General features: G+C 59.7%; 1 protein-coding gene across 1 annotated transcript in view; it reads left to right on the top strand.

The window, feature by feature from the left end:
* Nucleotides 1-27,058, top strand: part of RPTOR (regulatory associated protein of MTOR complex 1) — a 138,485-nt gene that overhangs the window by 47,709 nt on the left and 63,718 nt on the right. Inside the window, exons 4-6 of the mRNA XM_037068348.1 lie at nt 11,000-11,158; nt 19,505-19,651; nt 21,489-21,664. Of these exons, the coding sequence (XP_036924243.1) occupies nt 11,000-11,158; nt 19,505-19,651; nt 21,489-21,664 (482 nt within the window). The remainder of the gene's footprint in view (nt 1-10,999; nt 11,159-19,504; nt 19,652-21,488; nt 21,665-27,058) is intronic.

Here is a 27,058-nt window from a genome sequence, read left to right as displayed (position 1 = left end):
GGCTGTCCTCAGAACCCTTGACCCTGGCAGGGAGGGAGTGCTGATTGATGGCAAGAGGAGAGCGAGGAGCCAGGCCTGGGGTGGGGGGCGCAGCCAGAAGATGCACGTTCACAGTGACGTGGGCTGTTCACGGGGCACCCCGAGGTGGGTGTGCCGTGGCCTGTTTGCCTCCAAGGGACCTGGAGCGTTTCCCATGAAGGGAAACCTGCCCGCGGGGGTGTCAGGTGCAGGGTGTGACATGGTTTTCACCTGCACCACTCCCCGTGGTTCCCGAACTGTGGCGGCTGCCTAGGTTTTTCCTTCTCCTGTGTTTTTCGTAATTTCTCCCTTCTTCCTACCCTCTTGTCCTCTGTCCATTAAAATATTGGAAAGGTGGTTCTTGAGTAGCCCGTGCCGTTGTTGACGGTGGTGTGCGCTGTCTCTCCCGGGTTGCAGGCCCCGGTGCCTGGGGAGACCCAGGAGACGTAGGAGCTGACGGAGATGCCACCGCGTCACCACTGCCCTCATCACCCCTTGAGAAGCTCACCCTTTCAAAGGAGCCCTCCACAGGAAGCGCGGGCGGAAGTGGTCCTGCTCGTCTGCCAGCCCCCGGGGCTGCGCCCCGCCTCTCCCCAGTCCGTCTGGCCCCAGGAACACTGCGCCTGCGCCATCCTGGGGCCCCGGGCGGGGGAGCGGGATGTGCTCGTGTTTCTCATGGTTCTCTCCAGGAAACAACGGCATTTTCTGTCTTTTTCAGTATGAACTATTAGAAATAATGCCATTTGGTATTACCTAAAAAAATTACCTTTCTCCAAATTTGTGTTTGTACTGTTGGCCCTTCTCCCCGGTGTGAATTTGAGAAAACCCTCTTCCCTGTCCTTCTGTCGAGCTTGCTGGGGATGTTAAAGGTAGGGATCAGAAAAGGTCCCCGGACAAGTGGGTGTGTCTTCCCGATAGGTCATTGTTGGGGGTGTGAGGCTGTCCTAATGCACGTCACCGTGCAGGCCACAGCCTGTGTGGGGAAGGCAGCAGTGTGGACGCTCCACTTGGCCCAGCACTGAGAATTAGGACCAAGTACTCCCCGTACGGGAGCCCTTTGCCGGGCGCCATGCATGTCAGAGTAAGACGCCTCCTCCTGGCGGAGCCCCGAGTCCTGCAGGGAGAGCAGACGCTGATTGGCTGATGGTGCGTGCGTGCATCAGTGGAGCCCTCAGGACGGTTCTGCGCTCAGACCACAGTCCCTGCTCTGTGGAGCGCGCAGTGTGGGCAGTGGGGGTGGGGGACTCATGCCCGGGACAGGTGATGCAGACCAGAGGCCATGAGGGGTCCCGTTGGGTTCCTGATCACTTGCTTGCTAGGCAAGAGCGCCCCTGTCCCTAGGAGGGCCTTGCAGCCGGCCTGCGGCTCCCTTCACGGTGCTCAGAGAGGCCGTCGGTGTGACCCACGCAGCCTTCTGGGGTTTGGGTGGGTCCTGTTAACCAGGGCTGTGGAGCTTCCCCACAACTCAGCCAAGGGGGGACTGCTCTGTCCCTTGGCCTCCCCAGGTGCCAGCCCTGAGGGGATGTGCTGCTCAGGCCTCCACAGTTCATCTGTGTCTCCCCATCTCCCCACATGCAGGGGCGCCCCCGCCCCAGCCAGAAGAGCGACCCGTCTTCACGGGGCAGGAGGAGGAGCAGGCGGGCACCGCACAGCTGGCAGTGCCTGAGCCGGATCAGGGGGCCTGGGCCCGGCCGGGCGCCCAGAGAAGACTGTGGTTCGATGCGCGCTTGAAGGAACGGACATCTGAAGAGACACTAGGGACAAGGCCGCCTTCCCCACGGAAGACGCCTCAGACCCTGCTTTCGAAGTCTGTTTCTGAGCTCTTCTGACAGAGTCAGCAGGCGAGGGTGAGCCGTCTGCTTCCCCGGCTGCCGGGCGCAGCGGGCTCTGCCCAGGCTTGTCTGCAGCTTCACGTAGGTCCTGTCTGCATGCAGTGGCATCCTTCACACTCGGTGACCCGGGGCCAAGCCGACAGGTCGTTGACAAACTAGAGGCTGTGTCAGCATCCTTTCAGGTTTCACAGGACAGTCAGGGGCTCTCGGGTCTGATTTATGTGAATCCCAGGCTGGAGACAGGGCTGCGAGGCGTCCTGGGCGTTCTTCGTGGTGGGTCCACACAGCCGGGGCTCCGACCTTGCGTGTAAACCAGACAGCGGCACTTTTTGCTTGTTCGATTCCACCAGGGGCCTGGTATTCAGAGCAGGTTAACCTCGTGTGAAATCCTTTTCATGGGGAAATTCCCACAGATCCGCCGTGTTGCCAAAAAAAAGCAGGAGCGTCCTGGGCAGAGTGGCCTTCCAGCGGGAACCCGAAACCCAGGGGCATGTGGGGCCAGCCCGAGACACGGGCACGCGATGGGCCCCAGTGGCAGGGCCTCTGCTCTTCGAGGGGCCCTGGCTTCTTTTTATTTATTTATTTATTCACACCCCTCCCCAAATATGGCAGCTCAAGTATAAGATGTAGACTTGACTTTAAGTTTTACAGAGTAAAACAGAAACTCCTTCTGTGTCCAATAACAATGGACAGGGGGGGGAAGAGCCCCTGACCGGAGCCCAAGAGCCCCCGTCAGGGCTGTTGGGCCAAGTGGACAGCCCCCGCCCTTCCCCTCCGAGAGCATCTGAGCCAGGGAACCCCGTGCTGGGGGCAGGGAACTGTGTGCACACTTCCCTGGGGTGAGGTGGGCGGACCCTCAGCAGCCGGCTTGACCCCAGTGGCTCTGGGAAGCCCCACGCGTCCCGGGGCGGCTGCTCAGGTCGCACCTCGGAGGTTCCGTGTCCTCCCCGGCTCCTGTTTCTGCCACTTACTGGCCTCTGAAGTGCGGAGTTCAGTTTTCCTCATTCCCCCAACTGTGCGGGCCAGTTTGTGACCCTCACGGCGTTGGGAGCTTCTGCTTCGCAGGAAGGCCTTTGCGAGGAGATGGCAGGAGCGCCGTGTGCTCTGACCCCAGGGACCCGGCCTTGGCATGACAGTCCGGTTCCACACGGTGGCGGGCACACTGCTGGCAGAAGGACTCGCACAGAAGCGGGCAGCAGGAAGGACCAGGGCCCAGGGTCAGCGCAGACGCTCCGTCCCACATGCTTGCAGGCGGGGCCGTGAGGGCATGCTGCCGTGTCGTGGGGCGTCTGTGTCCAAAAGTTCGGTGGGGACACTGCAGTCCCTTCCCCGTGCACTTGAAAGTGAGAAAATGGAGACTCAGTGCCTCCTCGCACATTTCTGTTTCTTTTCTGACCTCCTGGCGGCCTTTCGTGGTCACCTCCTACTTCCCTGACCCTTTGTCTCGGTGTCACGTGTGCAGAGTGGCCACCGGGGACTGTGGGCAGCAGGTCCTGTGCTCTGAGGGGCGCAGCTTCTTGCCATTTTGGCCAGAGCCCCAGATACGTTGAGTGTGTTCAGGACGAGCGTTGTAAATGCCCTATGTCACGCCCTGGGCAGAGTTTCATGGAGGACAAGTTGGTGTGTATGAAGGGAGGGGGCGATGTGGGTGCTCCTGGGTCTGTGCTTCTCAAACACCTTGCCCTGGAAGCTGGAGCCAGAGCCCCGCCCAGACTCCCTTGCAGCTGGGGCCTCGCTAACCTGTGCGTATGCAAGGTGCATCTGTGCCAAGGGCGACGGCGTGAGCTGTCCGAGTTGCTGATGCAGCAAGAGCTTCTGGGATGTCTGCCAGCTGCGGCCCAGGCCGTCTGGTGCTGCCCCCCCTTGTTCCTGGCTGCTTGGTCTGCACTCTGCCCCTCTGGTCCCGCCAAGGGCTCTGCAGCCCTGGGACACTTGTATGACAGCCCTTTTCAGGGGCTTCTTCCAGTGGTTCCCGGTGCAGCCCCCAAACCTCACCCCCGCATGTTTCCTCCTTGCAGGGCCCGGACAGTGTCCCTGGCCACGCCCTGTCAGCCCCAAGTGCTCTGTGGCAGGGGTTGGGGGGGAGCACTTTGGGGGGCCTCCTCCCCTGCAACCGGCACTCCCCTTCCTCCCCTTCCTCCCCTTCCTCCCCTCCTCCTCTGTGTCTGGCGCCGTCTCAGAGCACTCATCCCGTTTGCCTTCGTCCACACCTGTGTGTGGTCGCCACCGCCTGTCCCCACCGCCCCCCTCCCTCGGGTCCCACATCTGTCCCGGCAGCAGCAGCACTGCACTTGGGTGTCTGTGGAGCCCTTGGGTCTGCACGGTGCTGCTCCTGGAATCGGAGCTTTGGGTCTGAAAGGGATCCAGGTAACAGTGGGGGGCGGGGCGCAGCCCGGACACCTTGGGTGCTTGCTAACATCGTGGCATCTGCTGGCCCCCCCTGATGGCTAACCTGCATCACTGGGCCCCGCCCTGTTTTCTCACCTATTTCAGGTCACTCCTGAGCGTCAGCATTCCTGTGGCCTCGAGGGTCCCTTCTGTCAGGCGTTCCTGCCAGCTAAGAAGCTCACGCCCCACAGGGCTGGGGCAGGAGGGCGCTGGCTGTGGGCCCTGGCTCCACCGCTGCTCGGCTGTGCCGGTCCCGCCTTGTCTCCTCCCAGCCCCTGGGCCCACCTGTGCCCCGCACAGCAGGGGCCCCCAGTGAGTGTGTGTTTGTGCCCCTGCTGAGACGTCTGGGTGAGACCCAAGTCCTGTTGAATATTGGTCCCTCTCCTCCGGCGTCTGATGTCCCGTTGCCCTACCGGCCAACCATGCCAAGTGACTCAGAAGGGGAGGGTGCTGCAGCCAGGGGAGGGTGCTTGCTGAGACTGCGACAGGCCAGATTGCTTTGGGAGAGTGGGTGAGGGGGTTGCAGACGTGGCCTGCCGAGCTCAGGGTGGCGTCTCCGAGCACGTGCAGCAGCATTGGGGAGAAGCAGCCTTGTGGGGCCGGCGGTCGCATGGTGCCCGGGGCGTCCGGTGCCTGCTCGGGCGCATCGCCCGTGTCCTGGTCTTCTCTTCAGGCTCACCAGCTGTCTTTCATGTCCCCAGCCACTCCAGTTGGAGTGGGTATCAACAGTGGGGATAGAGCTGTCCTGTGGGAAACACCTGGTGCACGTCGACAACTGTGGGAGCAGTGGGCCTTTCGAGTCCAGTGGTTAGGAGTTGGGTTTGTCTTTGGGGAAAAGGGCAAATTTCACAAAATAGAGACCGACCCACTAAGAAATCTGCTCGGGTTGAGCCCTGGCTGGTGTGACTCAGTGGACTGAGCACCAGCCTGCGAACCAAAGGGTGGCCGGTTCAATTCCCAGTCAGGGCACATGCCTGGGTTGCGGGCCAGGTCCCCAGTTTGGAGCATGAGGCAACTAATCACGGTTTCTCTCACAAACCATGTTTCCCTCCCTCTTTCTCTCCCCTTTCTTGTCTCTAAAAATAAATAAGAAAATTTCTAAAAAGACACTTTATTTTTAAAAAAAGCAAATCTGCTCAGGTTCAGACACTGAAGGGGAAGCGTGGCCCTGGGCACGCCTCTGTGATTGTCACCATACTGTCACCGAACCCAGATCTGTACTGGCCATGCAGTAAGACCAGCCACTAAGCACAGAGGACACAGCAAGGAAAGCTGCTTTCTGGAGGCCACCCAGCACGGAGGCAGGGAGAAGCCCAAATCTGCCTCTCCGACCAGGGCTCGGCGGGTTGTAGGGGTCAGAGGGCATGTCACATAGGAGTGTGTGGGACAGGCGTCAATCCCAGGACCTTGCAACGTAGGCCACTACGGCTTCAGCACCAGCTCTTCCTAGACAGTGGCCTTTCGCCCTGAGGCAAGTGACAGAAGCTGGTTTGCTCTGTGTGGGGGGGGCCCTGGTTCTCATCAGCTCGTTTCAGCTGCGTGACTTCCAGTTGAGGCACGTCGATTCTGGAAAGCGACTCAGCATCTTTTGTGAGAAACAATGTTGCCACTTTGAGCTGGCTCTGTGGTTACGTTACATCTCTTTGTGCTCCCTGTATTGGGATTAGGACTGGCTAAGGGTTACGGGGGAGAAAAATAAGAAGAGCAGCTGAAATCGAAGTTCACCCCCAGAAGGTCACCCAGAGAGTCAGGTGCTCCGCGGTAGCAGCCTGGCAGCACGGTTCGGCTGTGTGTCCCCGCGCCGCCTGAGCTCCGTGCCAGGGCTCCAGCCAGAACACACGCATCTCACTTTACTGGAGGGAAGCGGTAGGAACATGCTCCCACCCCATTTGTTTTTGTTTTTTAGTCTTTAGGATCCTTAAATTTATACTCAGCGCTTTCCCCGGGAGACTGGGGGGTGTTGCCTGGTTGGACCTGTGCTCGCAGAGTGTGGGTCCTGCTGTTCTGGGAGGACAAGGGGACGGGCGTGGGGACAACGGGCGTGGGGACAATGTGCAGGCCCCGTCAGCGCCATCCTGGCCGCTGCCCCGCTGGGACCCTGCGCCAAGAAGAGCGAGGCTTTCCTCCGGGGTGTTCGCCCATCCTCCTGAGCAGTTCGAGCCAGGCGCCGTGGGCCCAGACAGGCACCCGGAGTGCAGAGTGGGCCGCCCCCCAGGGAAGCGCCTGGGCCCTGGGGGCTGAGCCTCGGGAAAGCTGGGGGACTGGGGCGGAGCTCACGGCGGGAAGTGCCCCGTGAGGAGACCTCCCTTTCATGTGCTCTTGATTTAGGTCCTTGCCGGACTGTGGGGTGCCTGCAGACACTGTGCATTACATTGCAAACTTGGGGAGACTGTCTCGAGTCTTGGTTCGTCTATCTGTTTGTTTGCATTTCTGAGCAGAATTCTTGTGGAAAGAGAGGGCCAAGGGGCTTGCAGACCGCTCTCGGGTGAGGGGCGCAAAGGCCTTGTGCTCCCCGGCGAAGGGCCCTCACTGCTGGTCCCTGGGCTCCAGAGACAGCCACAGTCCCTGTGTTTGGGGCTGGGGCGGGCTTAGCTACACTGCCCCATCCGCAGCTGGTGGGGCCTCTTCCGGCCAGCTTGGCTCCCAAGTCCTCCCAACGGCCCTCACCCCTCGCATTTCCGCAAGGCTCCCGTGCTGTCTGGTGTGGCTGACAGTCTGGGGTCACCTCCCACACTTCCTGTCCCACACCCAGAAGAAGCTGCTTGCCCAGCACATTTTTGTTGCCTTTAGTGACACACTTGTTTTCCAAGACCAGTCTCAGAGCCAGGGACAGGCATTCCGTGTCTGGTGGACGTTCTTCCCAAGCCCTTTCTGGGAGCACAGCCAGACTCGATCGTCACTGCCTCATGCAGACCCTGTGTCTTACTGTCCCCCCTCGTGTGAGCTCCCCCTCTAGAGTCTGCTCGTCTGTGTGCCCTCCTTTGGGGGGGCTTTCTCAGCTCCCGGCGTCTCAGTGCCCGTGTGTCTCCCTCTGTGGACAGGGCCGAGTGGTTGCGCACCGTTGTCTTTGGTATGTCACAGCCGAGACTCGTCTTTGGCGTCCGCGTTGCTTCCGACAAGTCAGCTGTCAGTCTGACCGCTGCTTTTTAGTTGGTCTCTTCTCCCCCAGCCACCAGTCGCTGGGCGTCCTCCTGTTCGCAGCCCCTGTTCCCTGCAGACACGGTTTCCGTCCTTGTCCCTTCCAGGGCTGTGCCCGCTGCCGGCCCAGCGCTGTGGGCAAGAGGACCAAGGACACGCAGGCTCTGCGTCACACGGCCTGAGCGGTGCAGCCTGCCCGCCCCAAAAGAAATACGGGCCTTTTCACGGACAGATCACTGTGCCCAGTGGGTGACAGTGTGACGTTCCCCCAGGACGTGAAGGTGCTCTGGGAACTGACAGGCCGGCGAGCCTTGTGTTGGTGGGAGGCAGAGGTTCGTGTGGGCTGAGCAGACCTCCCTGACACACGAAGTTCTGGGAGACCAGAAGGAAGGACAGGTGGCGAGTGGGATTCCATTCAATGTAATGAAGTCAGTCACTGCGGAGTCACCTCCAGCTTTGATTGAAGCCGGAAGAAACCGTAACCAAAGACAGATAAAATGGCCTGGTGGGGGCAGGTGTGGGAGGCGACCGATCAGCGTTTCTCTCCTGTGCCTCAGGGTCTCGGGTGTGACCTGAGATGTGACCCATTGCTGCAGAGGGTGGGGGGCCGGAGGGGCCATCGTCCGCCCTCACATTCCTGCTGGAGAAGCCCAGGAAGCTCCCCGCGGCCAGCCGGGGTCCTCGTGGGGCAGGGCCGTCCCTCTTTGCTCCTCCTTGGCCTCCTCCCCGCCTCGTCCATTCCCTCGTTCTCGCCTCTGCCGTGTCCCCTGCAGTTTCTGCGTGCAGGTTTTATGACACTTGAGAGGTGGACCTGGCACAGGGATGCCTGGCACAGTCGGCAGGTTTGAGAGACCTGCCTTGTCGCCCTGCACAGGCTCACGCCACAAACCCCGTCCCCAGCCACGGGGCCGCTGCCCCAGGCCGCCTGGTTTTCACACAGAACCTCTGCTGTGCTGACATTTAATTTACTGCCTCTCATTTCAAAGCCCTTAAAAATATTAATTAACTCCCATGGAGCCCCAGGAGGCATGTTCCTGATATCCGAGGGCCTTCCACGCCAGCCCGTTAGTGTGTCCTTTCGGGTGCTGGTGAGAACACGGGGCCAAGTCATCTGTGCAGCCCTGCGGGGAAGGCCTTGGGGGGCAAGGTCAGGGACAGTGCCCCGAGTTTCATCGATGTCTCTGAGCACTGTGGACGCTGCGGCCTGGTGTGTCATTTGGAAAACTCCTATTCAGGACAAGTGTCAGGAGACAGCACCGGACACGTTGCGGGGGGGCTGTGTAGGGAGGGCAGAGTCCAGAGGAGGGGCACTTCTCACTCCCATGCCAAGGGGTCTGTGGGCAGGCAGGTGGGCCGGACCCCAAGAAGTCAGCCTGGCTCCTAGGGACAGCGAACAGGCGCAGCTGGTTCGTGCATCGGGGTCCCAACTTCCTCCTGTTGTGACATCTCCGCGGCCTGGGGAGAGCCGGCCAGTACAGAGGGTGCGGGGACCCAGCGCAGGGTTCAGGCTGGACCCTTCCCGTTGTCGCCCTTCTCGTTCCTGCTGCCTGGTGGGCACCTGCAGTCCAGGACGTGGGGCCTTGCTGTCCCTGCGGCGTGTGCACTGCGCCTGGCGAGGCAGGTGCAACGTGCTTGGGTAGCGTGGCCTCCGCAGGCAGGACAGCATGCGGGGCAGAGGCCCCTGGCGAGGGTGGGGGTGAGCACAGCGCTCCCTCCTTTTCTGTCTCCTGCAGGAGCCGTTGGGAACGCTTGCTGCAGGTGCCAGGGCAGGACCTGGACAGGGCAGGGCTCCCAGGAACCCCTGGAGAGCCACCATGTCACTGAGCTGGGTTTCTCTGCAGAGAGTCCCTCTTGCTGGCAGTCGGTCAAAATGCTGGCAGCTCTTTTGTGCCCTCAGGGAAAGTAGACCCTGATCTGGACGCCTTTCACCACCTGGGACCGGTGTGCGTGGCTCAGCCTTCCCTCCTTCGTGTGCCCCCCACTTAGCCTGGCACAGCCAGAGCTGGACGCGGCAGGGCCACGTTCTCCCTTGGCCTGCAGTGCAGTGTCCGGTGCCGGGATGCTGGGCGTCCCCAAGTCGGGACGCCTTGGAAGACGCACTTCCATCAAAGGGCACGGATTTTGTGAAAGGCCCAGGTGAGACCAGCTCCTGAGGTTGGGTGTGGTTTGCGCCTCGTCCGGCCCCCATGGAGCTGATTTTCAGAAACGTCTGAATGCTGGGGTGCACAGGCCACGTCGTGGTGGCTGAGGTGCTTTGGCTGGAAGAGTGGCTCCCTGGTCCTCTGCTCCATCTGTGTGTGTGGAGGGGCTGCTCCGCTTCCATCGGGGCTGGCGCGGGCGCGGTCCCGAGGCTGCGGCATCACAGCAGAACGTGCCCTTCTGCCCCTGAGAGCTGCAGTTTGGTCCAGCAGCTGCCCTTGTCTCGTTTAGTGGGCCAGCCACAGGTGTGGTGGTGTTGAGCCTCGGTCCCGCATCTCCGGTCCCCCAGGTCACAGACAAGCAGTGCATCAGGAATGAGTTGGGGACACTTTTCTGTGTCGTTCGCGCCACCTGAACGCCCGTGTGCACTTGCTTGTCACCTCAGCATCACGTGGGGCTCGTGGCTCTGTCTGTCATGTGACTGCTGTGGTCAGTGTCAGTGACCATCAGCAGTCACTCGGCAACTGTGGCCAAAAAAGCAGCTGGTGCTACACTGCAGACCACGCCCACCTCCCAGGGGCCCTGGTCTCGGCCGTGGCAGGGAGCTGGCTGCAAGCACCAAACGAGAGGCTCCAGCTCAGGGAAGGAGCTGCTCCCTGCTCGAGGGGCGAGCGCTGGGCCTTGACTCAGTGTCTCCAGAGGACACGGTGTAAGTGGGCTAGAGCTGGCCCTGGGGCTCCAGCCGCCTCCCTCCGAGTGACTCCATGTCTGGGGGCATGGGCTCTGGCAGAGCCCCTGAGTGGGGGGTACTCAGCCCCTCCACAAAGGGAACTTGAAGACAGACGTGAAAACCTTGCCTGATAGGTCTGCTTAAGCCTCTCTGCCCCAGACGCTCTGCCCCCAGGGAGGATGCGCCCTACCACCCCACTCGGGGCTCTAACCGCCTTCCAGCACCCGAGGGCTCTGTCCTTGCAGGTGCAAGGCTTTGGGAAGCTGGGGAACCTGGTTTTCAAATTTGGTCACCCTACAGCTCTCGCAGTCCTGTGTCTCCTGCAGATTTTGGGAGGACAGGCTTGGTGTGTCCCCTGCATTCCTGTTGTCACCAAGTGTGTCACCAGTGCATGCTTAAGGTGACATGGCCAGGTGACACCAGGCCTTGTAAGTCGTGTGCAGGGCACCAGCAGGGTGTGAGCTGGGCCCGTCCCCCGCGGTTTCCTCCCCACTGCCCTTCCTGCTTCTGCAGGAGGTGGGGCGCCCTCCCAGGCCAGCCCCTCTGCTCCCCTCCGCTCCCCTCCGCCCCTTTGTTGGATGAGCGGATTTTCACAGCTGCCAGGTGATGCCTTCTGTGCCCGTTTTGCAGACGTAGGTGCTCGGGGCCCTGTCCCAGGTCACGCGGCTCTCGCTGCCAGTGCGGAGGTGGGGGTGCGCGTTCTAGGCGCTTCCCTGAGTCCGTGTGAGCCCCTTCGTTCTCTCTCCTGCCGCAGGCCCGGTACAAGCAGAGCCTGGACCCGACTGTGGACGAGGTGAAGAAGCTCTGCACGTCTCTGCGCCGCAATGCCAAGGAGGAGCGGGTCCTCTTCCACTACAATGGCCACGGGGTGCCCAGGCCCACGGTGAACGGGGAGATCTGGGTGTTCAACAAGGTGAGCGCGGCTCCGGGCCGGCCCTCCGTGGGCGCCCGCTGAGTGGGGTGCCCGGGGAGGCTTCTGTGAGGGCAGGGCCAGGCCCTGGGCTGCCCCCTGCTGGGCTCTTTTCGGAGAGCTTGCAGCCAGGAGGCCCATTCCCCAGTGGGCGGGTTGTTCAGACTCTCACGTCCATTTTGGGTCACTTTTAGGGAGTTGTATTTTTAGAGACACTTTCCATATAATTTGACTTGTTAAATGTATTGGAATAAAGTCATCCCCATTTCCGCACCTTTCCATGTCTGTGGGACAGGTGGCGACGCCGCCCCTGCTGCGTGGACTCATCTCCTTTCTTCTGCCTTCTCCGTAGGATCTCGTCCGCCCTGTCCGTCTTCTCTCACACATACACACACACATCTTCACTACGTCAGCTTTCTCTCCTGTCTGTTCTCTCTTCCTGATTTGCCCTCCCTCCCTGCCTCCCTCGAGTCTAGTTGCTCATTATTTTCTAGCTTTGTAAGGCGGAAATCCAGATTTTATTTTTAAGTCTCTCTTCCTTTCTCTTAAGGATTCCAGGCTGTCCACGCTCACACACACCCAGCTCTGGTCCCACTGCGACACGTCGCAGTTTCACTGTTGTGCAGTTTGTTTTTCCCTGTGACATCTTTTGTGGCCCATGTGTTACTTAATTTCCAAGTACTAGAGGATTTCCCAGCCGCCCCGTAACTCAGAGGCAGGGCTCCGAGAGTCCACTCAGTGGGACTTCCGTCCTTCAGCTTCACAGCGGCGTCTTCACAACCCAGCGTGGGGCCAGGCTGGGTGGGCGCTGGTCTTCGTTCAGTCAGAGCTGCGGGTGGCACTGCTCCTGCCTTTTCTATCAGTTCTGATTTTTTTAACTAGAAAAAATGTCACTACCATGTCTGGCGTTTTCTCTGGGAGGAAGTGGTTACTTGTCAGTTTTAGCCTGTCGCTGACTGATGGACAGCTGCCCGGCTCTTCAGACTGGGTGGCAGGTCCGGTCCTGGCGGACACTCCAGGTGTCCTGTACTCTGCTGTTAAGTGCATGCACACTCATGACATTTGATGTTGTCACAGCCTGTCCGTGTATCCCTACGAATGTCCCTTCATCCCTGGAACGCTCCTTGTCTTGAAGTCCGGCCACCCCAGCTCTCGTCACTGGGGACTGCGCCGAGCACCTATTTGTGTTCAGCTCCTGTGTGCCTGGGCATGTCACGGGCGTGTCCTGCAGGCAGCAGAGCGCGGCCCCACCTCATCCTGTCTGACACATACTCCAGAGAGGATGGGAATTAAGCTAGAATGCAGAGAGGCCTCGAGGAGGCCTGTTATGCCCCATCCAAAATGCAGAAGCCCATTAGGAGAAAGAAGATACAAGTCACAGACCAGGAGAAAATGTTTTGCAAAACACAACCTGGTAAAGGACTCATACCCAAAATGAAAAGAACTAAGACACAGGCCACATCATTCTTGCTTTCCTTCAGAACAGCATGAGGCCTCGTAGGGTGCGTCCCTCTCAGGGGACCGTGGAGGTGGCAGCTGCCCCGTGGTCCTCCCTCGTCCTGAGCATCTGATGCCAGTCGGCCGTGGAGTCGCTTCTAACAGCAGGACATGCTTCGGCAAACGTGTGAGGACAGACAGACAGCTGGACATAAACCTCCAGTGAGCAAAGACTGAACTGCAAAGACACCTCCACACCTCACTCAGCGTGTCCGCTTCCCGCCACAGATGCACTTGCTGCGTCAGAAGGTGGAGACCTCTGTGCCAGCATTTCGGCAGCAGGGTACCACTGTCCTCATCGCGACCCCCATTACTTATGAGACGTCGTGGTCACAGCCAGGCACTGCTCGGAGGAATTCATCTCAAACCCAGAATGACTCCAGGTTGACCGGCACAAGTGACGCCCGGTCATCGGGGACAGTGAGTGCATCAGAGCCACGCGACCCGGTGTGGCTGCGTCACAAACGCGGTGTTGGGCGGAACATCCAACCGCGGGCGTGGCACCTTCCGCAGCATGCGAGGGAGGCACGGGCTGCTTTCCGTGGCCCGAGATGAGGCCCACAGGCTCCCAGACCCGGTGGGGCTGTGCCCCTGCGTCCCAGCGGCTGTTTGCTCTGGAGCAGGTGCAGAGGGCGCAGACGGGCCAGCTGCGTCTGTTAGGTTGTCTGTCTCACGCTGGGCAGTGGGCACCACGGTGGGATGTGTCCTAGTGAAAAAGAACACGAGTAACAAAGTTTTAGGGGAATCGGTAGGTATTTAAAGGTAATTTTTGCATGGTGACCCCTTTCTGAGCCCTTTAAGGAAAGCGTTAGAAACGCCGACGGACGGGGAATGTCCGCGCAGAGCAGGTCAGCCCGACGCCCTCAGTGCGCAGGCACCTGGTGCAAATCAACGAGGAGTCGGGAAGAGCAGCGCGCGAGAAAGCGGACACGGCGTGTAAACAGGACTTTAAAGACAAGAAATATGAATGGCTGCTAAGAACAGGAACAGATTTGACCCCTAAGCAAAGAAGCAATGAAACGACATCGTCACGTCTCGAAGAAGATGGGGAGCAAGCCTCCAATCTCGGCACCGGGCCCGGGGCTGTGACCCCACGACCTGGCTTCTGGGGTCCCATTTGTTCTGCAGCCGCTCCCACGAAGGAGCGAGGCGACATGCACGGGACTGTCGGTGCGGCGCTGTTTGCAGGGCCAAACCGGAGACAAGCAGCATGTTTGCTAACAGCTCACCCTGGCGCCTCTGCTGGACGCCATGTGTGTAGAATGGACCACACAGGCTGGGCTGGAGGTGGCTGGTTTGGAAGGGAAGCCGCAGCACCCTGTGGAGGGTGGTCCTGCGAGACCCAGAATCACGGGTCCTCCCAGAGGGCAGATGTTTCTGGAAGGATAGAGAGACGGCAGAGGTTCCCGCCAGGGAGAGCGTGGAAGAGCCGCCTGGGGGAAGGGAAGACAAGCACTTCATCCTGCCGTTACACTTACCTGTCTGGTTTGGGAAAAGTTAATGAACTTTATAGTAAAGGTTGGAAAATATGTTAAAAGAAAGCCTTGCTAAGAGTCTCATCTTAGACATGAAACGGAGGAAAGTGGGCGGGTCCTGGGAGAGCAGCGCAGGAGCGGAGCACCTGCACCCGGTTCCTGAGACCAAGACATGAGAGGGAGGGGGGCCGGGGTGGGGGGGTCTGCTCCTCCCGTAGGTTGGCAGGAGCCTCTGGGCAGCAGATTTCCTTCTTTCTTAAGCTTGTAAACAAGCAGAGTAAAGTCAGTTGTTCGCTTTTCCAGCGGATTAGTGTGATCCCCTGGTTCATTTCCAGCACACTTACGAGTGTCCCTTGAAATAAATGCCAGGCTCCCCGGGGCTGCTGGCTTGTGGAGGTGCAGACACCCAGCTGCCCACCTGCCACAGATGAGAACACTCAGGGTGCCCCTGGGGTCCCGCCGCCCAGGGTGAGCCTGGGGTGAGCAGCCATAGCGGGGCAGGGGGTGCTCCCCCAGCAAACCCGGTCTCTGGGTACTTGGGAGCCAGGGGCAGTGGTCATAGGTGAGAGACGTCACCACCTCCCCTCCGACACAGCCACACCAGCGTCGGCCCATCCCCCTGTCCGTCAGGGCCGTGTTCAGGAGCCCTCGGCACCCACGGTCTTGTGAGCTGTTCAGTTTACACACGCTGCTCACCTGCTGTGGCGTTTTCATCCCAGTGACTGCAGAATGACAGCACCCAGCCCTCATCACTGGCTACCCGTCATCTCACCAGGGCCTGGGGAACCACTTCTTGCCCCCAGAACCCCATGCTCTCAGGCCTCCCCTTGTCCACCTGCTGGTTCCTACTCACCCGCCACGGCGCAGTCTCCTCCCACCCCTGGGTGCCTACTCCTGTGCCCACCACTGGCCTTCATGTGCTGGACTGCCTGTCCTGAGACTGACGTCACAGACTGGAGAGAACACCTGTTTCTCCTCACTCAAAGGCGGCAGGTGGCACCAGGCTGGGGAGAGCCCTGTGACACTGAACTCTCGCAGCACCCCCAGTGGGGCGCTCAGAACGTGGGCCTCACACAGCAGTGGCATTTTCACGGAACCTGTGGGAAGTGCACATTGTCGCCCTTCCCCAGCCACAGAAGACCTGCGTGGGGGTGTGCCTGGGCCTTTCTGGCACACTCGTTTGACAGTCTACCCTGCAGATCTGGTTTCCAAACGTGGACCGTCTGAGGAGTCGGTTAAGATGGTCTGAGATTTCATCTGTCAGCATCGAGGAAGTACTCTCTGAAACCTGACTCTCCTCCGCAGAGACCGTCAGGAGCCCCCAGCATGTCTCCGTCACCACCACGCACAAATGCAGTCCTGACGCCTACAGAGAGAAAGGTCACGTCTGCATAGAACTAACAGCGCCCTTTGACCCTGCTGCATCCTCAGTGGCGGCCAAACGCCGCTCTCGAGCACCACACCCGAGACGGCCCACGCTCCTGGGCCAGCACCGCCTGCTGCGGCCGCTGCCTGACTCTCAGAGAGCACCCTCAGGAGGAGGAGGGGCCCCCCACTCACCCTGCCCTCCACGCTCCTTGGACAACAGCCCTACACGCGCGTGCTGCCGTGCCCCTGGCTCCCGTCTGAGGTCAGGGAGCAGTGTCCTGGCAGAGGTGTGCCCAGCAGGGCGCCATACTCATAGGACTCAGACTCTGGTCACGGCGGGAGGTGGCTGGTGGGATGCGACTTGGCATCTTCTCACAAGTAGGGCACTGCTGCTTTCCAGGTGGGTGCTGGCTCACGAAAATGCCCTCCTCCCAGCTCACCCTGGCACCTGGCCGCCTCTGCAGCGAGCGGGGCGCGACCAGAGTCTGATGTTTGATACGCCCTGACAGACAGTGCACTGTGATGAATAAATTCTCTAAAACCTATTTCTGTTTCCTTGTTCTCAGTGAAAACATGGCCTTGACTGTGTTTTTCCCCGAGAAAAGCAGCTCTGGTTAGGACTCTCTGTGCCCTGGCGTGTGGGGGAGGGACCAGGCAGCTGAGGCACTCTCAGGGGCTCTGGGTCCCGCTGCCGGTATGGGGGGCTCAGCCCGGTTGGCACGTTCCAGGGCCAGAGATAACAGTCGCTCTGGGTGTCCGTCCCCACTGCTGCCTCTGCAGGCCCCCGCGTACCCGGGTGCCACTCAGCGTGCCTGTGGGCTGTCATTCCGGCCCGAAGCTGGACCCACTGCCCAGGCCCTCCCTGAGCTGGGGCCTGCAGGCTGGAGCTGGGGGCTGCCTGCTCCTGTTCTCACCAGGTCAGCTCCCAGGGGTCCTTGTCCTCAGGCAGTTCGATGGCTGATGCTGTGTTCCCCGAGGGACAGGCTGCTCAGTGGTGGCGGCCTTGCTAAGCCTAACCTATGTGGCTAATGTTTTAAGTGAAGTTCTCCCTACTCTGAGGCCAAAGTTCCCACCAGGGGAGATCCCCCGCAGGTCACATTTGGGACAGTCCAGAGATCTTCCTGAAGGTCACAGCTGGGCGGGATGAAAAGGGTTCCTGGTGGGTAGTGGTCGAGGTCATGGGGTGCATACAAATGTCACACAGCTCTGGGACAGTGCTGCGCCCATCGCTTCACCTCAGGTGACCCCCAGCCACGGTGTGCGGAGTAGCCACAGGGCATGTGCATCTCAGCAGTTGTGCCCTCTCTGCGGGGAGGGTCCCAGGACCCTCCATCTAGAAGCCAGGAAGCCAGGGGCCCATCAGAAAGAGGCGCTGCCCGTGTGCTGCCAGGCGGGCATGAGAAAGGGGGGCTCCGGCCTCAGCAGCTGGCTGTGCTCAGAGGAGGGGTCTCCTCCTGGGTTAGGTCTTCGTTTTGGTGAGTCACCATTAATCCAGTTTGTGCCTCAGAAATTTGAAATATAACATTTGATTTTAGAGAAAATTAAAAAAATGGGTTTTGGCTCAAAAGACAAGCTCTCAGAATATGACATGTTATTTATTTCATTTCTTGCTTCTTGGTGGCCAAAGGGGCCTGTTCCTAGAAGGCAGCGAAGCTGACAGCAGCCACCTCATCCCCAGTCACACAGGTGCCTCGGCGGCTTGAACACGCTCAGCACTTCGCCAGCTGTGTGTGGTTGGTCCGTGCGGAGCCAAGAACATGTGGGTTGTAAAGAAGCACCACTCGGTGGCCACACGTAAATGTGCAGCGACCCCCAGGCTGCCGCGTCCTTTCTCTGGGTGTCCCTGCCCAGACGAAGGGTTTATTGGTCCTTCCCCTCTCCCCCACCCCCACATCAGTGGGAGCCACAAGGTCGCTGTGGAGGGAGGCTCCCGAGGGGGGGCAGAAGCGGGGCTGTCTCCGCTGTGCTGTGGCGGCGGTCATGCCCATCCTGCTCCGTCCAGTGGGGTGTACGCTGAAGGGTGCTTACCTGTGCTGGTAACATGCACTCCGTAACCCCTTCTAAAACAGCGAGACGATGGAGAAGCATCATCAACTTTGGGGTTTACCCTTTCTGCCCTCTTTGTAATAGTGGGTGTACGTTTTAAATAAAAGTGATTTATAAAAGTTTCTACAAGAAATAGCTGTGCCCCACACACACACACACACATGCCTTAGCCTCCGCAGCTGGAGTCCCAGCCCCAGCAGCTCAGTGCGCATGGCCTGTGGCCTCCCCCAGCACACGCATTCGCTGAGTGGGCAGTGTTGGTGGCATGCTGTGCACACAGCCGGTCCCCATGTCCCCACAAAGCGAGGTCCTGTGATGGGCAAAGCTCTGTGACGTGCTTTTAAATCACTCCGAGCCTCTGACATCTTTCCACATCACTGCACGTAAATGAGCTGTCTTTCTACAGCTGCCCAGGGTTCTCCAGTCGGGACACGTGGCTCCTCCTGTTGAGGACCCCCCTCCTGTTGAATGTGTCAGAATCCAGGACAGACTGTGACAGTCTGTGTGGCTGTCTGGGCTGCAGTGGCATTATCATGGTGTGGGGCCCAGCTCCACTGTCCCTCTGCGCCTGTCCTCTGCACAGTCAGAGGTGGTCTGCTGTGACTATATTCCCTTCCTGAGGACAAGGAGACAAAGGGGCAAGCCTGGGGAGACATCAGGGTCCCATCATGGAATGGTCTGTTCTCTTCACTGAGCTGAAACGCAACCTTCCTGCAGCTCCATTCAGACCTGCTTTCTCTTCCGCCGCTCCGTCTGCCTTCCCCAACTCCGTCAAGTGCATTTAATGTCAGGTACTGCAAGTCCTTGCTCGTTGTTCTTCAGTACAAAGCTGCCTTCTGCTCTTCCAGTGCACTTCTGCCTGCCACAGCATTACGTCCCCGAGTCCAGTGCCATCGGGGCAGCCCTGCTGGCGCTGACTCCCTGGCTCATTAGGGGAGAACTGACGCCTCCCGAATCCTCCTGAGAGAGTTTCGTCAGACCTCATGCTGTGTGTTCTCTCGTACGGTGCATGCCGACGAACGGGCCACAGGACCCACGGAGTACGGCCCCACCGTGCTGGGATGTGCCTCGCAGCGGGCACTTTGCTGCCCGCTACCTTGATGACACACGTCCCCAGGCCTGTCGGCCCTCTGTTCTGGTCCCTCCTCACCACTGCCCCACGGACAGCCGTGTGTGAGCCTCAGCTGCCAGAACAGTCCCCTTCGCCACAAGTGCATGGGATCGGCCTCTGCCGGACTCACTGCCAGGCTGGTGCTGAGCAGGGGAGTCCAAGTGCCGAGCAGAGCGGCCCGCCCGCTGGGCGCTTGTCCCGCGTCTCCAGGAGAGGAGGGGTGCTCCGCCCCACACACCCTGGCCCCCTGGAGTGTGCCAAACAGTACGGTGTGTCCAGAAAGGTGCCTCCTGCAGCAGGTTGTGTTGCTGCTTGTGGTTGGGAGGACAGGGCCCCACCCGCTGTGCCCTTCACCTGGGGATGTCTTGGCACCTTGAGGGCACGTGCTCCGACTGTCTCCAGGATGACAGGGACAGTGGCGACAAGCAAGGGTGAGGGCCTCTTGCATCCCCTTCATAATAAGGTGTCCTGGGATAGGCAGAGAGCAGTTCCAGCCACGCCGAGTGGTGAAATGGTGTGGGAAGCACGTCCCTCAGTCAGTGAGGCACAACTGAGCTTTGGTGGCAGCTCAGCCACCAAAGAGAGCAGGCGGGAACAGGGTGACACTGAGGGTCCAGGGGTGGGACACAGGGAGGAGGACGCCGCAGTTGGAGTGAGCATCAGCAGAGCCCTGGGCAAGTGTGGACCTGGTGACACGACAGAGCAGTGTGGGACCAGATCCACTTCTGACAGCCCCTAGCCCTTGCTGTCAGCGACAGCCTGGGACCTGTCCCGCGGATTGGCCTGCATGCTGTGCCCTGTTTGACACGAGGCGCCCCGGGTGTGAGCCACACGCGTCCTGTTTTCTTGCAGAACTACACGCAGTACATCCCCCTGTCCATCTACGACCTGCAGACGTGGATGGGCAGCCCGTCCATCTTCGTCTACGACTGCTCCAACGCCGGCCTCGTCGTCAAGTCCTTCAGGCAGTTTGCCCTCCAGAGGGAGCAGGAGCTGGAGGTGAGGTTCTGGGCACCCACAGCCGTGTCCTCGCGTTGGGAGGGGCGCTGTGGTGGGGCATCAGGGTGCTGGCCACCGTGCTCCCTGCCCTTGGTGAGCGAGGTCTGCTCTGAGCAGGCGAGAACTTGGGGGACATGTGGGACAGCGGATGAACTTCTTTTTGCATCTCGTGTTGCCCAGTGTCACTGTAAACCTGAGTATGAGCTGGTAGCACCAGCAGTTGGCCTGTGATTTGCCGGCCAGAGACAAATGTAAAGATGAACCGCAGTCACTCGTTTGAGGAGAAATGGACCTACATCTTGCTGGTGTTTTTGTTAGTGCCTCAATTTTCTTGTTTTCCTGTTTCCAAACAAAAACAAAAAACCGGAACAAAACAAAAGCCCCTCAGCTAAATAGAGGAAACAAGCACAGTGGCCACCGTGGTGTCCGTGCAGAGAGCCGGAGAGCTGCACACGTGCTGACCACGGGACGCAGCCCACCGGGCAGTGTTAATTAACAGTCAACGTTGAATGAAACAGTGAATTCTCAAGAGAAGTTGAAGAGGCAGTTTGAGTGGTGAGCCCCCTCCCGCTGCTGCCCGAGAGCATGGGGATAGATGCTCCACAGCCCCAGGGTCGCAGGGCAGGAAATTCCCGGTTCAGGAGCAGGAACGGCCCCCAGCCTGCGTCCTTGCGGGCCGTGCCCGCCTCTCCAACTGCAGTGATGCTTGTGTTGCCCACATTCCATCGGGGCGTGTCGCTGTTGAGTAGTTTAGTTTTAAATTAAGTCCTCCTACAGAACATGGCATAAGACTGAGAAACATAATGCCTTTTACTCCTGAAAATGGACCCCAGTGCCGGCGGTTGCCACCATTAGCATTTCTGCACCTGTGACGGGAGAGGGCTGGTCTCAGTCTGCCCCGGGACTGGGGCACTGAGACCACACAGCACCAGGAGGCAACATGCCTTTCCTTGCACCAAGAAACAAATACTGAAGAGGAATTTTTTACATTTACAACGTGTAATAAAAGTGCCAAAGAACCCTACCTAATTTTTAAACCCGATTTATAAGTTTCTGGGTGGTTCAGGAGAGACGAGTGTGTCAGCCTGCTGCCTGGAGCACACTCCCCACTGCGCCTGCGGCCCCACCCCCCGCCCTCCAGAGGCGAATGCCTCTGCGTCCTTCGTGCACTGTGACTCGACTCTGTGCGAAGGCCACGCGTCCTTTCTGTGCTGCCAAGGATTTGTCAGCCAAAAATCTGTTCATTTCACTGAGCACAACAAAAAAGACTTCCATGCATCTTTTTGAGGGAAAAATGTTTAGCTGACTACTAGGTCCTGATAGAGGAGGAGAAATGAAAATCGGTTACCTGAAGTGGCCGGTGGGTGTGGCCCGCAGTCGCCCCACCTGTCTTAGAATCTGCTCCAGCTCCGTCTCCGTTCCTTTTCGGATCACTGTGAAGATCAGCCTCGTTCCTCCATGGCATCCACTGTTGTTGGCTGTTGTTCACTTGTCGCCTTGCATAAACGGCGGAAATTAAAACTGGCTCCCAGCTCGTATCTTCATATGCATGTTAGTCATTTTATTATCTGCCATCCTCTGTGGCCTCTTAGGCTTGTTCTTTTAAAAAATTCTTACATTTTAACACTTGTATTGAGTAGGTGGTAACACGAGAACTGAAAGAAGTTGGGGGGTCAACTATTTATGCCAGTGTTTAACAAATAGAGGACACAAAGGATTAAATGCGAGAAAGCAGTCAGGGTGCTGGCGGGCTCCCCCCCCCCCCCCGTGTTGTTCCCAGCCTGCTCTCTGGCCGGGCACAGCAGCCGCGTCCCTGTCCTCCTGACGCTCCCTGCAGGTCGCTGCCATCAACCCCAGCCACCCGCTGGCCCAGATGCCGCTGCCCCCGTCGATGAAGAACTGCATCCAGCTGGCGGCGTGCGAGGCCACGGAGCTGCTGCCCATGATCCCCGACCTCCCGGCCGACCTGTTCACGTCCTGCCTGACCACCCCCATCAAGATCGCCCTGCGCTGGTGAGCGGCCCCTTCCCAGGGCGCACCCCCAGGGCCCAGTCCCACGGGTCCGAGGGCTGGGCCTGAGGGTTAGTGCCCAGTCTCAGATGCGACACTGGGCTTGAGCAGAGATCTCAGGGCCCCTCCGTCCTGGGTCAGTTGCATGTGCGATCTGCTTGTGTGCAGTGGGGGGGTCAGAGAGAGCACTAAGATGGGGCGCGCTGGCAAGTAGATGTCCTTTTGGAAAAATGCTGTCATGAAAAGAGAAGTCATTTAACTCCTTGCTTAAGTTGAACTATAACCTTCCAGTTATGGTGAGAACTTTAAAAAAGATCATGACTTTTTCTTTTACCATCGTTCTTTCTGGCCGTTCAGTCTGTGAGCGTGACTGAGAAGGCGTAGAGCGCACTCTAACATAATGGAACCTACACGTCAGACCCTGCATCCCCAGCAGGGCCACGGTGGGGCGCATGCGTGTCCTGCCCCCAATCCCACCTTCTCCTGCACACTGCCCTGCCAGTCTCTCGACACCCCCTCGTCTGGTCTGTGGCCGCTGCAGAGCCCTGTGCAGCAGCTGTCCCCCAGCAGTGGACGGCTAGGCCTGGGTGAGGCGTGGGCCCCGGGCGCTCACAGCCCCGGACAGCCTGGCAGGCCCTTCCCCGTAGCCCAGGAGAACTGCTGGACAGGTGTGGGCCCCGGGACTCTTTCTCCGCCTTTGACCGAGTGGCAGGTCGATCATGGGACGTTTGTGAGGGACTGGAAGTGACTCCAGTGCCTCCTGTGCTCGAGAGCTGCTGTGAAATGAGACGGACGCTGTCATGTACTGTCAGTCAGTGAAGGTGATGGGCATTATTTAAGGTTGAATAGAGGTCAGGAAACTTGTGGCCTTTTAGTCAAGTGTCAGAATTTCGAGGGGTTTCAGTGTTAATGATGCAGCACTGCTGTGTGCTCGTCGGCTCGGGATGTTGTGCCCAGTTCACCCAGCGAGAGGCGGCAGTGGGCCCCACAGTGCAGGGGGGTGGTGGGCCTGCCTGCGCCGGGTGCTGTGCCGGCTCGGTTCAGACCCTTACTGCAACGTTTGCTTTGTGGTTTTTCTTCAACACTCAGCCGAGGAGCAGTCAGAATTACCTGGGAACATAAATGCTTGCTGGTTTTCGACAACGGGCTTCATCATCTGTTCCCTCTTGCGTTTCTAAAGCTCGTCTCTGCTGGAGGGCAGACTTTCTGCCGACGTGCTCAGCGCCCGCTGTGAACTCGCTCTGCCTCTCTAAAAGGAGCAGACGAACGGCTCTGCCTGGCCTGTTACGTCTGAGGACCACGTCCAGGGGCCTCTCAGAGGCGGACCCGGGGCAGCGATGCTGGGGGAGGAAGGTGTCCTGCTCTTTGCTCTGCCGTCACGTCACAGTCTCTGTCTCAGGTCTCAGCAGAGGGAGGCTTAAGGCGGAATGGAAACGGTTTCCTTCTCGAGAGGCCCTCGGTGTGGCCTTCGCCGGGATCCGGCCCTTCCGCACGGACCCCAGGGTGCCTCCAGGCTAGTTTCAGAGTCTGTCCGCTTATGTAACCTGTGACGCACCCACCTTGAAAAAGGGCTTTTTCTCTCCGAAGTAGACGAGGTGCGCTCATTGTTCTAGTCTCCTGACGTGCGCTCAATTAAGATGAATATCATGATGTTTTGTGATAGAGCTTCTCTGAAAAAGTGGACATGCAAACACCTGATTTATGCTACTGAGAAAGAGCGCTGACGCAGACAGAGTGGCATGGGCTGCCGACCCCCCGCCCCACCCGGTCCTCAGGTGCCACGGGAGAGCGTAAGATTGATGGGTCTCACAGTGAGTCCCGTCAGCACGAAGCTGGAAATGGTGTGGAACCCTTGGGGTTGGCCAAGGCCATTAGGGAAGAGGGGCGGGAGGGGAGATGGGCAGAGGAGGACTGGGGGGTGGGGGCAGACTCAGGGGGGCTTTCAGGTTGTACGGGTGGCCCGTCCCCCCACTGCTCAGACAGGCACAGCTCAGGCGGGAGGACGGGGGAGAAAGAGGGCTCCTCTGGGACTGGCAGAAGCACTGCCCAGGGCAAGGAGTTCAGCTGAGGACAGCAAGCCCTTGGGGAGATGAGGGGACACCAGAAACAGGGGAGGACGTGGACAGGTAGGGGCCTCGCAGCTGCAAGTGTGGAGCATGGAGACTAGAACTGGTAAGAGAAGTGGTCCTCCGGGACCCAGAAACTGTGGACGAGTGGGTGCGAGGGCTCTCACCAGAGACAGAGTTAGGGTGTGACTACCTAAGATATTTAAGATCTGCATCGTGAAAAATAAATACGGGTCTTAGTATGTTAGAGATAACCGCCAAGTGAATGAGAATAGGATGCATCATTTTCACACAAGACGACACTACTTCTCTCCGAAAGGCAGAAGACGGAAGCATGGCAGATCAAAAATGGAAAGCAGTGGCTGAGGTTAAGCTTGGAAGTAAAAGCGGTTCTGAAACTGCAAACGAGTCGAAGCCGCCTCTCTAAGGACCGCAGTCTTGTGTCCTGAAATCGCCGCCACGCAGCCGCCATGCAGCGGCCTCGCAGCCGGGACTCCCGAGTCAAGCTGAGTGGCCGAGAGGCTGAAAGAAGGGAAGACTGACCAAAGCAGAGCTGGAGCTTTAATGAGTCGAAGCGGAACCTGATAGGAAAACTTTGACAGGGACGCAGGGAAACATTGTATCATCGTAAAAAAATATCAGACCAAAAGGACGCGAAGTAGGTAAAAAAGGAAAACATACTGAGACATCAAGGCAGGTAAAAAGCGGGCAGAACAGAGTAGAGGTTAATAGTGGGATTAATTAGCTCCCTCGCACACAAGGGTATGAGGCGCCACACCTGCAAACCCCGGAGGCGCTGTTTGGAGACCGCGCTGGGCGGCGAAGGCGTGTCTGCGGGCCCAAGCCCAGCAGCGGGCCCGGCTGTCCCGCAGCAGTGCTCTCGCTGGTCGGTCCTCCTCCTCGTCCTCCGCCATTGCTTCCCCTCAGGCAGAGTTGCGTGGGGAGCTGAGGTCCACGTGTCCGTCTGTGTGGAGGTCGCTGGACTGCCATAGCCCTGCGATGCCAAGCCCTTCCGTGAATATGCACTGCTGAGACACCGTCCCCCGAGGCGAGGAGGGAGGCAGAGGTTCTCTCCGCAGCGTTAGGCGCCCCAGCCGTCGGTGAGGCAAAACAATGACCGGTAATGTGTCCTGCACCGCGCAAGTCGCACCCTGTGGGCAGGGCAGCGCGTCCAGCTTCCGCGCAGGCGCAGACGCGCATGCGCTCCGAGGCTCGGGCCTGATGCCCGCGCACCCGCGGGAAGTGGCGCGGCGGCACCGGCACCGTGGTGGGTACGGGTGTCGTTAAGCCCGAAACGTGTCGATTCGCTCTGTCAACCCCGGGGACAGCAGTGCTACACGCCGAGTAGAAGAAAGGCCGTAATCGGGAGGAGCGAAGTAGACGGTGTGGAGCCGAGGCCCAAGGGCAGTTTTTGCGAAGCTCACCGCAGCTATTTAAACTCTAGCCAGAACGGTCCAGACAGAGGGAGACACCGGTCGTCTGGGTTGGAAGTGCCGCAGGGCGTCGCCACAGAGCCCACGGGCAGTGGGGGCTGCCGCGCGGACCCTTCGGCCGCAAGCCCTGGCCGCCCACAACCCCTCAGGTCCGTGGACGAACGGGCGCTGGGCTCTCGAGAGCCGGAGACGCGGTCGTGGCGTTGTCCACCAGCCCCCCACACCGGCCGGCAGCGCGCTCTGTGCCATGGCCGCCAGCCCTCAGGCCCGCCCCCCAGAAGGCAGGCCGGGGGCTCCCGCGCATCCCTCACCTGAGGCCCAGAATCCGCCCGACACTGCGAGGAGAGGAACTGCGAGAGCGAGAACCGAGGTCGGCGGCCTCGGGACACCGAGAGCTCAGGCCGTGACCACGTGTGTGGACACCGCGGGGGACGGAGGGGGGGGAGGGTGTTCCGGTCACGTGCACTCATCCAGGCCACGCCCACAGGACCACGCCCACGAAGACGTCAGCGCGCAGGGTTCCTCTCCTGGGCTGAGGAAAGGAGCTGCCCTGCGGCATCTGGGCGCCTCCACACACCCGAGGGAACGCGGAGCGGGGCCACGCCAGGCTGGGACTGACTCACGCGACAGACGAGGGAGCGGCCGAGAACACCTGCAGTGGACACAGTCCTCAGACCCATGGGGGCCGGACCTGGGCACTCTTCCGGGCTGTCCTGCGTATCTCGCCAGAGCGTGCACATCCGCAGAGGAGCCGCCGCGCACGGAGCGACGATCACCGTGAAAAACCGCGAGACGCGAGACGTCCGCCATACGTCGCTGGGACTAGTGATGGTCTTTAGCGGGTCCCCGGACGCGCAATCGATGCAGCAGTTCAGCTGTGTGTCTGTGTAACACAGCGGGAGCGTGGCTGCAGACCGGAACTTTTGGAGTGTGCTGGAGTTAATGTTCCGAAATTCTTGGGGGTGAACATAACTGGCGCTCCCCACGCGGACAGTGGGAAGAGGGAGTGGGTCGCACGGCCACTCGGGCTGCGGCAAATGCCATTCTGACGGTGAGGTCCGCACCTGGCGGCCACCCGCCCGCAGCTGCGAGGGGTGAGGGGCGCGGGGCACGTGTGCACGAGGACGAGCACGCAGGAGGACGCGTGCACACGAGGACGCGCGCACACGAGGACGTGCGCACACGAGGACGCACACACTGCTCAGACTGCCCCCGCTGCGGTGGCTGACCTTAATGGCCTCGAGGCCGGGCGGGCAGCCCTTTGCAAAACGCATGTGCATTAGACTCGTGTCTCCCTGTACTTCTCTAACGCAGCAGCTGGCCCTGCCCTAGGCTCGTTATGGGGAAAGCTGAGGATGATGTTTACAGAGGTACTGCCTGAATATTGACCCATCTGACCGAGTTGCAGGCACCTAGGGCCTGGGTACTTTTGCTGGGAATTATTGATCTTGGAGTAACTCAGAGCTGGCTCGAGCTCTGTCCCCTCTCGAGTGTGTGTCTGATGGGAGAGCTGGGGGCTGCTCGGTCTCATGTGGCCTCGTGCTGGGTGTCAGTGAAGCCCAGGGCTGGGTGGAGTGGTCGCCTCCAGGCAGAGGACAGGAGAGGCTGATTAAGTGCCAGGAGGCTTTGATGGTGCTCGTTCTCCATCAGGCAGGTCGGCTGGGTGCGCCGGGAAGGAAGGATGGCTGACGTGGGCTCAGATGCGGGGTGCTTCGCCCGAGGTGGTTGTCATTTTGTTGTAGGTGTGAGGGTCTCACACAGGTGTAGATGCTGAGAGGAAGGCACCACACAGCGGAGGGCTGGAAGCAAGCGGAGTCATGTCATTGGGCTTGTTGCCATGGTTTTGTTCAGTGAGATTTCTCACAGAGAGAATGTCAGTCGCAGGGAGGGTCGAGAAC

Source organism: Sturnira hondurensis, unplaced genomic scaffold, assembly GCF_014824575.4.
Source record: "Sturnira hondurensis isolate 20B ecotype Veracruz unplaced genomic scaffold, ASM1482457v3 Scaffold0001221, whole genome shotgun sequence".
NCBI classification, from domain to species: Eukaryota; Metazoa; Chordata; class Mammalia; order Chiroptera; family Phyllostomidae; genus Sturnira; species Sturnira hondurensis.
The sequence above is the reverse complement of the archived record's forward strand: the minus strand, read 5'-3'. Positions and strand labels throughout refer to the sequence as shown.